This window comes from Aotus nancymaae, unplaced genomic scaffold, assembly GCF_030222135.1.
Source record: "Aotus nancymaae isolate 86718 unplaced genomic scaffold, 86718_ANA_hifiasm-v0.15.2.pri h1tg000025l, whole genome shotgun sequence".
Classification (NCBI taxonomy): domain Eukaryota; kingdom Metazoa; phylum Chordata; class Mammalia; order Primates; family Aotidae; genus Aotus; species Aotus nancymaae.
Genome location: NW_026988438.1, coordinates 19591138 through 19609542, shown reverse-complemented (window position 1 = coordinate 19609542; position 18405 = coordinate 19591138). Strand labels below are relative to the sequence as shown.

At 37.4% G+C, this 18405-nt stretch overlaps 1 protein-coding gene across 3 annotated transcripts in view; it reads left to right on the top strand.

Moving 5' to 3' along the window:
- Positions 1–6548: 6548 nt before the first annotated feature.
- GTPBP10 (GTP binding protein 10) overlaps positions 6549–18405 on the top strand; it is a 32702-nt gene continuing 20845 nt past the window's right edge. For 2 of the 3 annotated variants that reach the window (XR_010344063.1, XR_010344062.1), the window contains exons 1-4: positions 6549–7706; positions 9493–9584; positions 10094–10238; positions 16323–16396. Coding sequence is in view for 1 of the 3 variants with exons in the window: in XM_012450856.3 (XP_012306279.2) it covers positions 7567–7706; positions 9493–9584; positions 10094–10238; positions 16323–16396 (451 nt within the window). In the remaining 2 variants the exon portion in view is untranslated. The remainder of the gene's footprint in view (positions 7707–9492; positions 9585–10093; positions 10239–16322; positions 16397–18405) is intronic. The other variant, XM_012450856.3, reaches the window with a different exon arrangement.

Below are 18405 nucleotides of genomic sequence, written 5' to 3'. Positions count from 1 at the left end.
CGTACATTAAACGGAGCAACCCTGGGGAGGCATTCTGTCCTCCTCCCGGCAGAAGTACTAGTATTTTCCAACAATTACTTCTACCTTAGGTCTGGATAAAGTCCTAAACATTTTGCCTCATGTTCATTTTAGCTGCACATTTTAAGGAGATAGTTTCCAGTTACACAATGTTTCTTTTACTATCTGGTAATGAGAGTTATAGTAACTACTTCAGGCTCTGACCACATTTTGTTAGAGGTAGCTATTATGCTTTCTTCTTTGTTTACAGTACACAATAATCATTATCATGTTGAGATATTTATCAATTTCTCATCTTGTTTTTTTAGTTGCTATGATCATGTCCCCATATGTATGTTATGTGAAAGAAAACTTTGAGCCTGTGTTCACTAACAAGGAATAGCATTGGAAAATAAGTACATGGGGCTCAACACTATTCTGATACAATAGGAAGACCTAGTAAGATAGTAATCTTAATGGCAGCAAATGTTATTAACATTAAACTAAAAACATCTACACAGCAACAACCTAATGTTTTGATTAATGAGGTAGGAACACTGATGGAAACCAACATCTGTTGCTGCTGTTAATATTAAACATTAAAGTAATCCACAGAGGGAAAATACAACTATTGCAGGTTAAATGACAACTACAGCTTTTCTGATTGGTTGTTTTAAGCAGGAGGTCCAGTAGGAGCAAAGTAACCAAGACAGGGGTTTTCACATCATGTCTTTCCAAATAATCACTGTCCTAAGTGAGGGGTGGAAGACTGTCACACTGAGGTATGTCAGTTTTCACACTGCTATAAAGAACTGCGCAGACTGGGTAATTTATGAAGGAGGAACTTCCAAACACTTACAAAACCATCAGCTTTCCTGTGAACTCCCTCACTATCTGGAGAACAGCATGGAAGAACCATCCCCCATGATCCAACGACTTCCCTCTCTCCACGGTGAGAATTACAAACTGAGATGAGATTTGAGTGGGGACACAGAGCCAAATCATATCAAGGTGTGAAAGGATTCTAGAAATCAGTAGTTTGGGTAGTTAAAAATTTCATGGCTGGCCGCGTTGTGCAGGGCCGTTTACTTCAGCTGCAAACATTTTTCGCTGCATGAGGGGACAGAGAGGGCCGTTCTCTGCTGGTCCTGCAATGTAATCAAGAGAGAGAGGGGTTTTTACATAGTGTCTTAATTCTCGTAAAGGTTCGCTTCAAATAATAGATAAAAGCTTGTCTTCCCGTCTCCAAGCAGCTACTTTCTGACAGTTGAAAACAAGCTTTCTCTTACTGCACAGTAGAGTCCCCTTACAGGTATCAGATCCTAACATTATTTGCAATACAATTTTGTGCCGCCGCAAGTTTTAAATTCATTGTCTCCTGGAAGCTTTGGCTGGAGACTACTCAGCTCGTCACTCAACTAACGGCTTTTGGGGGTTCTTTTTTCCCAGTTGAGTTTCCGTGTCTTTTACGCGTTTGGATTTACGGTCTGTTGGAATTTTTTTCAAGCTGAGCGTGAAGACTCTTAGTTTCCTCAATTAGCATAAAAGTTGCTCCAAGGCAGCTGAGTCGTCAGTTCCAAGCCTCAAAATGTTAATTCTTGAGGCACCCACCCTGCGCCCTACTGTCCTTCGTCCCGCGACTTCTCGAAATTATCTCAAGTGTTTTAACAGAAGCCGCCTCCCAGCCCTACCTGCACCACACGTCTCACTCGGCAGTTACCGCCAGGGAGCACCACACAACGCATGCGCCAGTCGGCTGTTGTGGGCGGAGGAGAAATCGCGTCGGCGGCAGGCGATGATGTAAAAAGGCCGCGCCGTACTCTGGACAGTGCGGCTTCCGCGAGAAGGTTTCGTGGTGTGTTGCAGCCATGGTACACTGCAGTTGCGTGTGGTTCAGAAAGGTCCGTGCGGGTCCCCTCAGCTTGGTCCTCTTAGCGCTAACTGATGGCTCTGGTTCTCCGTCGCTCCCTTGTCTCTCCACTACTTTCTTTGCGGCGGCCTCTTGCCTGCTTGGTTTTCCCATAGACTTCTCCGCGCATCCTGTAGTCGCGCTTTGCCAGTAAGCGGAGACAATGGTGTGTGTACCTAGCGTGGTTAGGACGGTTTTTTGGGGGCAGGGTTTGAGGTTCTTCAGGGACATTGTGTGCACTGGCGTGAGGAACTGGGGTACCTGCCTGCTGTAGCCCAAATGTTATGGTGTTTTTTTTCTTACTTTAAGTAATATCCATAGCCTGTTTTTGTGTATTTCTCCTTGAGTGCACTGTTGAAGGTTTTTCTAAAGGATTTTTATGAAAACACGAAAGCGTGTAATTAATGTGCCTTCCTGCAGAACATTTAGGTCGATGTTTGTGTAGTGTAGGTCTTAAGAATTGTTTCCTTAAAAATTTACAACTGCTTTGAATTAAAAAAAAAATCTTATCCTACTAGTAATGGTTTTTGAAACCTTGACTGCATCATGTTTTGGCTATTACTTATTTCTAAGGACCAGAGTGAAAAACTCCTTTTAAGTAAGGCTCCTAAGCCCCTGAATCTGATTTATCTAGAGCAGGAAAAAAGTGTTATATGTTTGGCCGGGCGCGGTGGCTCAAGCCTGTAATCCCAGCACTTTGGGAGGCCGAGGCGGGTGGATCACGAGGTCAAGAGATCGAGACCATCCTGGTCAACATGGTGAAACCCCGTCTCTACTAAAAATACAAAAAATTAGCTGGGCATGGTGGCCCGTGCCTGTAATCCCAGCTACTTAGGAGGCTGAGGCAGGAGAATTGCCTGAACCCAGGAGGCGGAGGTTGCGGTGAGCCGAGATCGCGCCAATGCCCTCCAGCCTGGGTAACAAGAGCGAAACTCCGTCTCAAAAAAAAAAAAGAAAGAAAGAAATTACTCTGTAAGGTATTTTTATTTTAATAGCCTAAGAGGTTAATACATGCATTTTAATAACTTGAGAGGTTAATACAAGAAGTTCTTGATTTCTTGAAGGAAACAGGTAAACACTAAATGCAACATAAGATTTATAAAGGTGTAATAATAGAGATATAATCAAATTGCTGAGAGAGCCAGCAAAGTCAGGGTGAGAATTGATTAGAGGAATTTAGAAAGACATTAGAAAATATTACAGGATTTATGATAGAGAAAACAAATGATATTCTAAGTAGAGGAAAAGCATGAACAGAACAGCATGTAGAAATGGTAGTATTTCGTGTAGTACAGGGCAAATAGGAAGAGAGGAAGGCTGAGCAAATAAAGAGGATACAAGAAGGAACTAGGCTTGGTTAGTGAGCCTATAGTTCCTGCTACTTGGGAGGCTGAGGTGGGAGATTTCCTTAAGACCAGGAGTTCAAGACCAGTCTGGGCAACATAGCAAGACCCCATCTTTTAAACAGGTCGGGTGGTGATGTGGTGCCCATAGTCCCAGCCATTTGGGAGGCTGAAGTGGAAGAATTGCTTGAGCCCAGGAGTTTGAGTCTGCAGTGAGTGATGATAGTGCCACATCACTCCAGCCTAGGCAACCGAACGAGACACTGTTTCAAAAAATATATATACCAGAAGGGTATTTTAGTGGCTTTGGATATACAGTTGACCCTTGAAGAACATGGGGGTTAGAGGTGCCCCCTCACTGTTGAAAATCTTCATATAGCTTTCAGCTCCCCCAAAAAACTTAATAATCTGTCGGCTGGAAGCCTTACTGATAACATAAACAGTAAGTTGACACATATAAAATATGTATATATACTGTTTTCTTACAATAAAGTAAGCTAGAGAAAAGAAACTAAGAAAGTCATAAGGAAGGGAAAATATATTTACTGTTCATTAAGTGGAAGTGAATTACTGTAAAGGTCTTCATCCTTGCAGTCTTCAGGTTGAGCAGACTGAGGAGAAAGAGGCGGAGTTGGTTTTGCTCTCTCTGGTGGCAGAGGCAGAAGCGGTGGAGGAGGTGGAATGGGAGGCAGGAGAGGCAGACACACTATGTGTAACTTTATGGAAGTACATTGTAATTTCTGTCATGCTTTTGCTTTTCTCTTTCCCCTAAAAATGTTTCTATAGGGTACCAGTCCTTCTTCCACCATTTGCTTTAGTTTCAGTGCCTGTTTCACAGAAGGATCCATGTCATAAAAGAAGTCAAAAGCAGTCCTGAATAACAGGAGCCCTTCTGCCAGGTTGTCTAGTGTTGGTTTTTCTGGTAGTTTATTCTGTGTTTTCTTCCCCGTTATCTGGGACTGGATCTGAAGTACTCATCTCCATCAAGCTATCTTCTCTGGTTTGTTGTGTGTTACTTCTTGAGTTTCTTCAAAATCCGTATCTTGAAGTCCTTTACCCACTCTCCCACCGTTTTGGGCATATCCACAATCTCTTTCATGATTTCCTTGATTGGCTCTATTGTAAATCCTGTGAAGTTATAACACAACACCTGGACAAAGTTTTTTCCAGCACAAACTTACTGTTTTGGGCTTATGGCTTTCATGGCTTTTTCAATATTAATGACATCTTCAATGGTGCAATAACTTTCAGACTTTCCTAAAATTTTCTCTATTGGGGTCCTTTTCCAGTTGAAAATCCTTTTCGTAGACTATCATGTGTAATGAGCCTTAAAGGTCTTTGCGACCCCCTGATCTACAGGCTGATTTAGAGACACTGTGTTTGGGGACAAGGATATCACTTCAGTGCCTTTGGTGTTGAACTCATGGGGTTCTGGGTAGCAGGGGTGGGGGGTGTGGGGGTACGGTCCAGTATCAGAACTTTACAAGTCAGTCTCGTATTTGCAAGGTACTTCCTGACTTCAGGGAGAAAGCATCCATGGAACCAATCCAGAGAAAAGGCTTTTGTTCTCTAGGCCTTGTTGTCCAACAAAAACTGGCAGCTGGTGTTTATCTTTCCCTTTCAAGACTGAGGGGTTAGCAGCTTTATAGGTCAGGACAGTCCTGTTAACGCAACTGCATTTGCACAATGCAATAGGGTTAGCCTATCCCGGCCTTAAATCTTGGTGCTCACTTCTCTTCCCTACTGTCTTTTGTGGCATGTTTTCCAGAATAGGGTAATTTCATCAGCATTAACAACCTGATTAGGGAGATACTCTTTCTTCTCTGATTTTCTTAATGGCATCTGGGAACTCATCTGCTGCCTCTTGGTTGGCAGAACCTGCTTCTCCTATTATCTTGATATTTCTAAAGCCAAAGCCAAATCTCTTTCCAAAATTATCAAATCATTCTTTGCTGGCAATTAATTCTTTAGCTTTAGATCCTTCACATTCCTTTTGCTTTTAAATTGTCATATAATAGCTTTCTTTTTTCTTAAATTGTATTAGTCTAGAAGTATGTTTTTAAAATAGCAATCCTGCTTCTACATAAAAGCTGCATTTTCAATACAAGAGAAAAAGTTAATTCCCAAAAAGTACAGGGTTTTCGTACCTCTTGGCATAGCTGCAGCAGTGGCTTCATGAATGTTCTTTTCTGCATTGATTCTTATTCTGAATTCATTTGTCTTGAAATAGTGGGCCATCACAGCTACAGACTTTAATCTGTGGTACATATCAAGCAATTCAACTTTTTACTGTCATATCATGACTTTACTTCTTGGGAGCACTGCCAGCATCACTAGTGGCACTTTGTATGGGTTCCATGGTGTTGTTTGAGGTTTACACTGAACATGAAAAATGCGAGAGAACTGCGAGAGATCGCTTTTTACTGACATACAGAATTTACTGGCGAGATGAACTGCTCATGGGGAGGTTATTAGCATCACATGGTCTTTTAAATGGCTACTTGGGACACTTGAGCTCACTGGGATGGCAACAGGAAGTAACTACGAAATTATTACAGTAGTACAGGGTGTACATTTAATTTTATACAGTTATGATATAATACTGCATCTTTACATTTGCTTACATTTCTCTTAACTGCAAATGCTGCCATGTAAGGTCTGTAAGTGTAAGTTTTGATAAATTTTAACTTTTTATAATAGATGTGTGGCCTGGTACAATAGCTTGTGCCTGTAATTCCAACACTTTGAGAGGCCAAGGCAGGGGTTGGTTTGTGGCCAGGAGTTTGAGACCAGCCTTGGCAACATAGCAAGGCCCCATCCTAGTTTTTTTTTTATTTGTTTTTGTTTTGTTTGTTTTGTCTTGAGGTGGAGTCTTGCTCTGTCACCAGGCTGGAGTGCAGTGGCTCAATCTCAGCTTACTGTAACCTCTGCCTTCTGGGTTCAGGTGATTCTTCTGCCTCAGCCTCCCGAGTAGCTGTAATTGGCCGTGCCACCATGCCCAGCTAATTTTTCTATTTTTAGTAGAGACGGGGTTTCACCACATTGGCCAGGATGGTCTCAATTTCTTGACCTTGTGATCTGCCCGCCTCAGCCTCCCAAAGTGCTGGGATTACAGGCATGAGCCACCATGCCCAGCCTCTAGTTTTTAAAAAATTAAAATAGATATATGTATACTTTATGGAATTAAATGACAAAATAGAATAGTATCTATGTATATTGTATACACCCATGACACAATTAACTTTTCTTGATTTTTTTCAATATTTCCAATCTACATGGTTGGTTTGTAAGTTTTTTCGAATTGTTGCAAAGCTCAAAAATTTTTCCTAATATATTTATTGGAAAAAATCTGTGTATAAGTGGATGTACGCAGTTAAAACCAGTGTTTTTCAAGGGTCAACTGTAGTACTAAGAATTTTTTACTTTATTTCGTAAGCATTTTTTTTTAATGTAGGGTTTTTGAGTAAGGGAGAAACATGATTGGAGATCACATCAATTTCAGAAAAATAGTTCAGGCAACAAGTTGGAGAATGCAATAAGGAAGAAATGACTAGACACTGAAAAGAGCTCATGTGATAAAGGTACTAGGGCAGTGGTAGTAGACAGAATAGAGGTAGTAGGGCTTTAGCAAAAGAAACAGATACAGTCTGAAAGACGTCCATTTGTGTAGTCTCAATGAATAAACCATGGTTCCATTATATGAGAGAACATTGGAGGTACAGATTTTTATGTGGGGAAAAGTTTGATTTTGTTATATTAACATTTGTTTTTGAGGTAGCTATTATTTATTCAACTGATATGTAAGAACAGGTTACATATTGGGGGGTTTCAAATATACATTAAATACAAATTCTACTCACATTTGCTGTATACTATTAAAAGCTTACATTCCTGGTGTAAATGTCTGACACAATGGACATAGAAAATATCTCGCGTAGGTGATGGTTATTGGTACAAGCAGAAATTACCCAAGGGAGAAAGTCTAGAATGAAAAGAGGGCCAAATCAGAAACCCTCAGGGTAGAAGGGACAATAATTGATAGTTGAAAAAAAATAAAACGGACTTAAGAGAGATAATCAAACAGGAAAGGGGATCAGATTGGAGATGTGAAGGTAAGCTAAGAAAATGTTATAGAATTGGCATATATAGAGAAATTTATTAACAATTTTTTAAAAAGAAGTTTTAGTGGAAGAAGGAACTAGATAGGAGTTCTAAGTTGATAACGCTTTTGGTATACAAACGTTCTTTCTCTTTTTTATTAAGTATGGAAATTTCATCGATAACCTAAGACTCTTCACCAAGGGAGGAACCGGTGGAATGGGTTATCCTCGTTTAGGTGGAGAAGGTGGAAAAGGTGGTGACGTCTGGGTTGTAGCCCAGAACAGAATGACTTTAAAACAACTTAAAGACAGGTATCCTCAGAAACGGTTTGTGGCTGGAGTAGGAGCAAACAGCAAGTAAGTAATTACTGAATGACTTAAATTTTACAAAATCAAACCCTTCTGGAATTTTTTTTTTTTAAGTTACAAAATAAAAACTTAATTGGTAATTTAAAGTAATTTATTTCCTGTATTTGTAACTGAGTAAAAGCCTAAAATGTCTCAACTTATAAAAGACTGAACTAAATAATATTTCAGAGTTTTTAAATTTTTTGTCCGCTTCTTTTCCCAATGTCTATCTGTATTCTTTTTGAACTTACCCTGTAGAAACAGAAAATTATCTGAATTCCCAGTGTTTTCTAAAATTGTCTTTGACAACTTTTAGGAAAATTCTCTCAGTCTTAACCATGCTACTCCACCCCACCACCATTAGAAGGCAAGATAACCACTATTAATCTTTTCTTGACTTTTCTAAGCCTTTTCTGTATATTTACACAAATGCAATTATGTGCATAAAAGTTTGGAATACAAAAATGAGAGCACAGTATTTTACAGTCTGCTATTTTTGCTTAACTTTTTTTTCCATGTCAGAAAATTATTCAGAATACCTGCATAATAAATAACAGTTTTGTGTTTTTTTTGGTCATTTATCTATTTAGGCTATTGTTGATTTTTTTTCTGATTATAACCACAGTGCAGTATCCTATGTAGATACTATTTTACATGTTTGTTCAATTATTAGTTTGATAAATTCCCAGAAGTAGAATTACTAAAAAGTTTGTACTTATTTTTTCTCTTATGAACAGTTTAAGGGTCACCAGATTTGCCTTCTATACTGTTAAGTACTCCCGTTTGAGGTTAGTTTTTTAGAAGCTTTGCTATTTTGTGGATTTTCTATTTCTTTCTGTTTTTGAGACAGAGTCTCATTCTATTGCCTAGGCTCAGTGCAGTGGGTGCTATCACAGTTCACTGCAGCCTCCACCTTTCAGGCTCAAGTGATCCTCCCACCTCAGCCTCCTAAGTAGTTGAGACCACAGGCATGTGCCACCATGCCCAGCTAATTTTTTTAATTTTTTTTTTTTTTTTGATAGAAATGGGGTCTCGCTGTGGTGTCCAGGCTGGTCTCAAACTCCTGAACTCAAAAGATCCTCCTGCCTTGGTCTCCCAAAGTGCTGAGATTACAGGAATGAGCCACCATGTCCCAGTTTTTTCTAGCTTATTTGTACTGTAGCAATAATCTCTTCATTTAGGGTTTGCAATATTTTAGTTTTGGGTCAAAATGACCTTTGGTGGTTACCTTAGTAACTTAAATCATCACCTAATGCCATTTTAATGGGATATAGTAGTCTAAAATGCAAAGAAATAGTTAGGGATAATTTTATATTTTTTAAACCCTGTCTTTGACCATTTAACGTCTGCATTTACCAGAGAACTGATTGCTACTCTTCTTTATTTTTATTATTATTATTTTTTTGAGACAAAGTCTCACTCTGTTGCCCAAGCCGGAGTGCAGTGGCATGATCTCGGCTCACTGCAACCTCCGCCTCCTGGGTTCAAGTGATTCTTGTGCCTCAGCCTCCCAAGTAGCTAGGATTACAGGTGCCTACCACCACGCCTGGCTAATTTTTGTATTTTTAATAGAGACGGGGTTTTACCATGCTGGCCAGGCTGATCTCAAACTCCTGACTTCAGGTGATCCACCCACCTCTGCCTCCCATAGTGCTGGGATTACAGGTGTGAGTCACTGCGCCCAGCTGCTGCTCTTATTTGTAAACCATTTTGCGTGTCTGTTTGTCTGTGTGTATGTGTGTGTGTATACACATACATATATATATGTATATATATATATGCTTTTTTTTGGTAGAATTAGTGCACTGAAAGGCTCCAAAGGAAAAGACTGTGAAGTCCCTGTGCCTGTGGGTATTTCAATAACTGATGAAAATGGTAAAATTATAGGTGAGTATACTGTAACTTCAAAGGTTTAAAAATGTGCACATTTTCTAAAATTAAATAATGGAATAGCTTCTCTTAATTTTCTGAAGAATTTTTTAACTAACAATTTTAGCTACTACTCTGTAAGAGAGCAAAACTTAGAAAAGTTAAATTGACTACTAGATTTAAGATTGTTTTACAGATGTAAGAGTTCTTACTTGGTCTTAAAATATGTAACTAGGTTCTTTGCAATTGCTTACCAAAGTGTTTTTCTAGTGTCAGACTTTTAATAGATTTGTAAATTGGAATTTCCTGGTCTTTTTCTGAAAGAAGAGTGATTCTACTTATTAATTATAGATTTTTAATTGAGAATTTCCTGGCATGTGTTTTTGAAAGTAAAATATTACATTAGTGATTCTGCTTACTAATCTATAGATTTCTAATTGGGAATTTCCTTGCCTATATTTCTGAAATATGTTCCATTAGTGATTTCACTTACTAATCTTTGCTGTATTTTTCTCCCTCTTTTTAAGGAGAACTCAATAAAGAGGATGACAGAATTTTGGTAGCTGAAGGAGGTCTTGGTGGTAAATTTCTTACAAACTTTTTACCATTAAAAGGCCAGAAACGAGTAATTCACCTTGATCTAAAACTTATAGCTGATGTAGGCCTAGTAGGGTAAGTATCATTCGTATTTTTATTATTATACTTTCAGAGAGATAGTTCATGAAAAGTAAATAAATGTAAATGGTAAGTTGGGGCCATAATTATTTCTAGTTTATGGAATTTGTGTGTTGTGTGTGTACTAGGAAAATATACTGCTAAATATTGTTATTTTCAAATTGCCAACATAGAGTTTCATAGGGTTATTACTCATTTGTAAATTGAAGACCAGAGCAATTGAATAGATCAATAGGAATGTTAGAAAATGCATAAAGAAAAATCAATCAAATGTAATGTTATAAGAAGGTTAAATAATAATGTTATAATGTTATCAGATATTAAAGAATAAGAAATTCAAACAAACCATATTATTATTTAAAGTATATAGAAGGAAATAAAAAGAGAAAAATTGACATAACTCTTTTCAGTCTTAATAGAGACATTGAGGTACCATTAATCAAATGACTAAAGACCAGTACAGACAATCTCAATCATCAGACTTATGCACTATTGCTGCCAAGTTGAATCTTGCTGTGACTTTTTGTATATCCTTCTTGCCTGTGCTTAGGATCTATCTAGTCTCAGTACCGTAGACCTACCTCGCAAGAGTGTCCTCTTCCACCAGCCTCCATTCTTTCTTTAAATAATGCTGTTTAGCTATAGGGTTTGCAGTGCAGCTCCTCACTGGAAGGGGATCGATAGCAAGATAGAGAGTAGATAAAAGAGAAAACTTCAATATGCATTTTCTCTCTCTCCCCATCCTCCCTCCCTTCTGCCCTCTTCCCCCAAGCCTTATCACAGTATCATACAGTTATTCAGATGGAAAACTTAAGGAAAAGATAAGGAAAACTGCCTTATTAGTGCCCTACTCCAAATTCCTAGTTCTACTTTTTGCTTCCTCATAGCTGCTTTTTAAGTTCTTTTCATCTTCCTCTCCAGTCATCTCACTGCCTCTCTACCACACTCTTAAGTCTGAATCCCTCGCCTTTTGTACTGCCTGACCAGCCACTAGAGCTTACCACCATTGGTTTAGGGTTCACAGAGGCCCCATTCCTGCTAAAATTATAACAAGGAAAGGTGTGATCCTGGCTTGCCATTCACATTTTTTTTCAATAAAGCACAATCACGAGAGTTATTAGACATAAATTCTATAATTAAATTTTCAGGAACATTATGGGTTTAATAGGGTTTTGTGGACAGGACTGGCAGTCCAGCCAATCACTTTCGCATTTGGTATAAAAATGTGTTTCAAGTTCTGAAGAGACAACTTTATTGTCTAAGAAGAGCCTAGCATGGCTTAGTCATAAAAGTGGGGTGGCATGGAGGACCCAGGTTAGACTAGGTTAGGATCTCAGATCCTCTGGAGGCTGGCCAGCTGGTCTTGGGTAAATTATACAGCTTCTCTAAGCCTTTGTTTTCTCTCTCTCTCTCTTTTTTTTCTTTTCTTTTCTCATTCTTCCTTCACTGTAGTTCTTTTCACCATGTTATTTGTTTTCTCATCTTTGATAGTGTATGGAGATAGGTCTTTCCTTAAAATGTGGGTGAGTAAGAAAATGCATTTACAGCAGAATACATGCTTTGCATTTTTGTACATTCAATGAATTGTAGCTGCTATCTTCATCATCATTATATTGCCAATTTATTGGAGACTGCATATAATGAAATACTAGCCTTTTCAGAAGTAGATTTGAAATTTGTCAGTAATTAAAGCATCAAGATTCTTAAGCATATCAAAAGAGAATGGGGGAAAATGATTTTTAAGTGGAATGTTTAATGTATTTTCTAGTGTTTTAAAATTAGTCAGCTATTCTTGAAGAATTGCTACTATGACTACTGGCATAAGTAGATATCCTTTTAGCTGGTTTTGGAAATGGACTAAATCTTAGAAGAAAGTTATTGTACAACTAACACACTTGTGCTGCTGTTGTCAGATCTGATCTTTGCATAGGTTGAATTTTAGTTTCTGAAATTCTCATTGGGTACTTTTCAAGAAAAATTTCAAATATCTGTTCTTCAATCATTAGCATCATTATCTCTATTCATACTTTGATCTTCTTAGAAATAGTTGCTTGCATTATGTGTCCAGTGATTATTATGAAAATATGAGGATGTTGGAAACAAATAAGCAAGTCCAGCTAGTGATATTATGGACAAAAATAGCTGCAATTCGCTTTTCAAAAGCCATAAGAACCTGAATGAAACAGGGTATGAAAAACATGTATGTTCTATGAGAAACAAGTCATTAAGAAACCTCCCATAATTTTATTTTAAATTCATTACAGAAAGATTTTTTAATGAGGAAAATTGTTGAAATACCTTCATTATAGAGCTTATAAGTTTTTATGGAATTCCAAATTAATATTTGCAAAATATTCCATTGTTACTCCAAATGAAAGTTTGTCAGAGTTTTTGAAAGAACTTCTTCAAATTTGAATAAAACTCTGAAGCTGGGAATCATTTTGTCTAAAACTTAGTATGTTGCCTGATACAAAGTCAGTGCTCAATAAATATTTGTATAAATATAATGAAAATATATGAATGAGATTTGGGAATGGATGTTTTAAATAACCCCCATTGCTAGTACTGTCTTTCATACATGATGGGCCTTGATGGAAATTTAGCAGTATAATCAAAAGCCTTTAAAATGAACATGTATTTTATCCAGTATTTCTTCATGTAGACATTTATTCCACGAAAGAAATGAAAGATGTGTACAAAGACAAGTCCTAACCAGAACAATCAGGCAAGAGAAATAAAGGGCATTCAAATAGGGAAGAAGAAAGTCAAACTATCTCTGTTTGCCAATGATATGATCTTATACCTGGAAAAACCCTAGAGACTCCTTCAGAAGACTTCTAGATTTGATAAATGAATTCAGTAAAGTCTCAGGTTACAAAATCAGTATACACAAATCAGTAGCACTGCTATACACCAACAACCACCAAGCTGAGAATAAAATCAAGAACTCAATCCCTTTTATAATAGTCACAAAAAATAAAATACCTAAGGATATACCTAACCAAGGTCATGAAAGATCTCTACAAGAACTACAGAACCCTGCTGAAAGAAATCATAGATGACACAAACAAATGGAAATACATCCCGTGTTCATGGATTGGAAGAATCAGTACTGTGAAAATGACCATACTGCTCAGAGCAATCTACAGATTCAGTGCAATTTCTGTCAAAACACCAATATCATTTTTCACAGCATTAAAAAAAAAACCCTAAAATTCATATGGAATCAAAAAAGTCTGAATAGCCAAAACAACCCTAAGCAAAAAGAACAAATCTAGAGGAATCGTATTACCTGACTTCAAATTATGTTACAAGGTTGTAATAACCAAAACAGCATGATATTGGTATAGAAGTAGGTCCGTAGACCAATGGAACAGAATAGAGAACCCAGAAATAAAGCCAAATACTTAAGACCAACTGATCTTCAGCAACGCACACAAAAATATAAGCTGGGGAAAGGATACCCTATTAAAAAAAAAACGATGCTGGGAAAATGGGATATCCAAATGTAGAATAATGAAACCAGGTTCATATCTTTCATTATATACAAAAATTAACTCAAGATAGATTGAAGATTTTAATCTAAGACCTGAAACTATAAAAATTCTAGAACACTTAGGAAAAACCCTTCCTGACATTGCCCTAGACAAAGAATTTATAATTAAGATCCCAAAGCAAATGCAGCAAAAATAAATAAATGGGACCTAATTAAAGTAAAAATCCTCTGCACAGCAAAAGAAAGAATCAACAAAGTAAACAGCCTACAGAATGGGAGAAAATATTTACAAACTGTGCATCTAACAGAGGACTAATATACAGAATCTGCAAGGAACTCAAATCAGCAAGGAAGAAAAAACAATTCCATTAAAAAGTGGACAAATGACATGGACGTTTCTCAAAAGAAGATATGCATACAAATGGCTAAGAAGTGCATGAGAAAATGTTCAACATCACTAATAATCAGGGAAATGCATGTTAAAACCACTATGATTTACCAACTTACCCAGCCAGAGTGGTCATTATGTAAAAGTCAAAAAACAATAGATGCTGATGTAGATGTGGTGAAAAGAGAACTTTTATACTCTTAAAGGCATAAAGAATGATATAGCCGGGCATGGTGGCTCACGCTTGTAATCTAAGCACTTTGGAGGCCAAGGCGGGCGGATCACCTGAGGTTGGGGAGTTCAAGACCAGCCTGACCAACGTGGTGAAACGCCGTCTTTAAAAAAAAAAAAAAAAAAAAAAAAATTCAAGAATGATATAATGGACATTGGAGACTCAGAAGGAGGGAGGATAGGAGGGCAGTGAGGGATACAAAACTACCTATTGGGAACAGCATACAGTGCTTGGGTGATGGGTACACTAAAATTCACTGCTGAGTGAGAATGTAAATTAGTACAACTTGTATGGAAAACAGTATGGAGATTTCCCAAAGAACTAAAAGTAGAACTATCATTTCATCCATCAGTCCCACTACAGGATATTTACCTAAAGGAAAAGAAGTCATTGTATCCAAAAAATACCTGCACACATGTTTATCACAGGATCATTCAGAATTGCAAAGATATGGAGTCAACCTAAGTGCCCATCAACCAATGAATGGATAAAGAAAAGTGTGTGTGTATCTATATATACACACACCATGGAATACTACTCAGTCATAAAACAGAATGAAGACATCTTCCTAAGTGAAGTAACTCAGGAATGGAAAACCAAGTGCCACATAGTCTCACTTATAAGTGGGAGCTAAGTTGTGGGTATACAAAGGCATGCAGAGTGGCATAATGGACATTGAAGACTCGGAAGGAGAGAGGATAGGAAGATGATGAGGGATGAAAAACTACGTATTGTATACAATGTACATTACTTGGGTGATGGGTACACTAAAATCCCAGACTTCATCAACACCTAATCTATCCATGTAACAACAACAAAAAATCACTTGTACCCCTAAAGCTATTGAAATAAAAACATTAAAAGAAATAAAAAGATATGAGCTATTAAGCCATGAAAGGATGAAAAAAATTGTAAAGGTTTAAGGATAGTCATTGCATTGGAAAAAGATAAACAATACACACTTATTAGCATAAAGAAAAAGTTGTCTATGAATTCCACCCCCCAGAGTTGACTATTAACAGTATCTACCTGTATATGTACTTTTTACAATGTTATTTAGAGTGAAAAATTGTAGACAACCTAAATGTCTATCAATAGGAAATTAGTTAAGTAAATTACACTTCACCATTAAAAAGTGTTTGCCTTATATTATTCAGTTTAAAGAACAGGCCAACCAACTGTAAAGTAGTTTTCCCCTACTTCCTTCAAAAAAAATTTAAAACTTGAAAATGATGAAGACTCTAACAACTGCCAATTTTTATAGAAAATACAGGGGGGAAAGAGCATGTTAAGTGACCATGTAGCTGCTAGTAGAAAAATGAAGACTTTGGAAAAGAAACTCTGTAGGACAAATGACCCGTTTTCTTTAAAAATAAAATTACAAATAGTAAACAAGATAGAGGGGGACTTAAAAGAGATCTGAGACACGTCGGGCAGTTGTAACGTACAACCTTATTTGATTTTCTATTCAAACCAAATTTTAACAAGTGTATTGCCAATGTATTACTATTTGTTGAAGCTGGGTGATAGCTAAATGGAATTCATTACTCCTCTCTACCTTTGTTTATGTTTGCAAGTATCTATAATGTTTTTAGAAGCAATTTACAAAACAATGTAGTATTTAGTTGGTGTTTAGCTTAGCTAGAGAGAGTAAGTTGCAGGTGTTTTTTTTTTTAATTTCTTTGTTTTTCTATGACTTCCAAGTGGTTTTTATTTTTAAATCATAATTAGAATAACAAGTATTATACGCTTTCAATACTGAAACATCTTCAGTGTACAGAATGAATTTATCTTTACCTTTTTGTAAGTATATATTGTTCTCAAGTTTTTCAAGATTGTTTGTAATACATTTATATTCTACTTTTAATCCCAAATTTATTCAAGAAATCTACTTGAATTTTTAGGAATTCAGAGACAATAATATTGACATTTATTATAGTGTATCATTTTATATTCTTGTTTCAGATTCCCAAATGCTGGAAAATCCTCTTTGCTAAGTCGAGTTTCTCATGCAAAACCTGCGATTGCAGATTACGCATGTAAGTATAATTTGATTGTGTATTTTAATGAGTGGAGATAAACTTTTAAAGACTAATATTTCTCTGAGAATGAATAAAATGACAACTCTGAGGGTAGGCTTAGTTGAAAAACTTTTGGCAGATAGACCACTGTTGCACAGGCCAAAGTGCAAAGCCATTCCCCTGTCTCAGCCTCCCATGTAGCTGTATGCCACTGTGTATGGCTGATTTTTTTTTTTTTTTTTTTTTTGTGGAGACAGAGGTTTCCCTATGTTGCCCAGGCTTGTTTTGAACTCCTGGGCTCAAGTGATCCTCCCACCATGGCCTTCTAAATTGCTTGGATTATAGGCGTGAGCCACCCTGCCCAGCCATATTTTCCATTAATCTTTGAAACCTCTATGCCCCTCAGCAGAGTTTCTTATACGGGTTAGACAGTTACTTTATTGTATTTATTTTTCTGTTGCATAATCATTTATTTGGTTTAGTTAGAATTTTATGAGCCACTTATCCTTTATCAGGCACTGTGATAAGCACTAGGAAGGCTGAGATGAATACTTTCATTCATTTAGCAGATACTTTTTTTTTCTTTAGACGGAGTCTAGCTCTGTCACCCAGGCTGGAGTGCAGTGGTGTGATCTCAGTTCATTGCACCCTCCGCCTCCTGGGTTCAAGCCATTCTCCAGCCTCAGCCTCCCGAGTAGCTGGGACTATAAGCACGTGCCACCATGCCTGGCTAATTTTTTGTATTTTCAGTAGGGACAGGGTTTCACCATGTTAGCCAGGATGGTCTCAATCTCCTGACCTCGTGATCTGCCCGCCTTGACCTCCCAAAGTGCTGGGATTACAGGCGTTAGCCACCACTGTTTTGACTTTTATTGAGTTTGTAGACTGTTGGAGTAAGGCTATATATGTATCACTGATAAATATAAGGAAATGTAAAAGGGCATTATGAAAGAGTATAGATGACTGCTTTAGGCTTCCTTGAAGATATGTGATTCTTGGACTGAGATATGAGGAATAATTATGAGTTAATTAGTAAAATGGAGTGGAGGATGAAGGGTCTTTAATCAGAGGAAATATCATGTACACAAAGGCTTCAGTAGTGGCAGGGAGTAGTTTGTCTAGATAGTATGAAGTAAGGGAAAGAATCGAGATGAGCTTAGAGATGTAAGAAACCATATCACATAGACCATGTAAGCTATATTTGATTTTAATATCTTAAGAGCAATTGGAATCATTTAAGCAAGGGATAAAATGCTTAGGTTTGTTCCTCACAGAGATCTCTGCCTATAATATAGAAAATGGATTGGTGTGGGACATGAAAGGGTCTGAGAAAACCAGTCAGTAGGCCCTTGTGGTAGCTAGATGAGATATAAAAGAAGCTTTGGTTAAAAGTAGTAAGTATGATAAGATCTCTGCCATCATTAAAAGGACACAGAATGACATTAACTTGGAAAATAAAATCAAGCCATTCTAAAATTAGACTGTGGCAAAGTAGAATTAAGTTTGGACTAATTGTGATAAATCACAACGCCACTATTTGTTTTAATATGTAGGACTTGAGAGGAAAAGCAAAAAGTCATAGGTAAGAGACTAATGTAGGGTTGATGAGGCTTAAGAATAACTGAATGAGAAGGAACTAGAAAAATTTCACCCACAGTCCAGTGATAGAAACCTGATAGCTGACTTCCCTAAACATCTATTACACACCTTAAAGTACAATAGAGGAATGTTGAGGTTCAGTAATTACATTAGGCCTATACAGATTATAAAAATCTGTATTTGTCCTTTTCCAAATACTAATTATTTATTTATTTTAGAGACAGGCTCTAGCTCTGTCACTCAGGCTGGAGTACAGTGGCATGATCATACCTCACGGCAATCTTGAACTTCTAGGCTCAAGAGATCCTCCTACATCAGCCTCTGGAATAGCTAGACTATGGGTGTGCACTGCTATGCCTGCCCATTTCAAATTTTTTGTAGAGATAGGGTCTCACGATGCTGCCCAGGCTTGTCTTGAACTCCTAGCT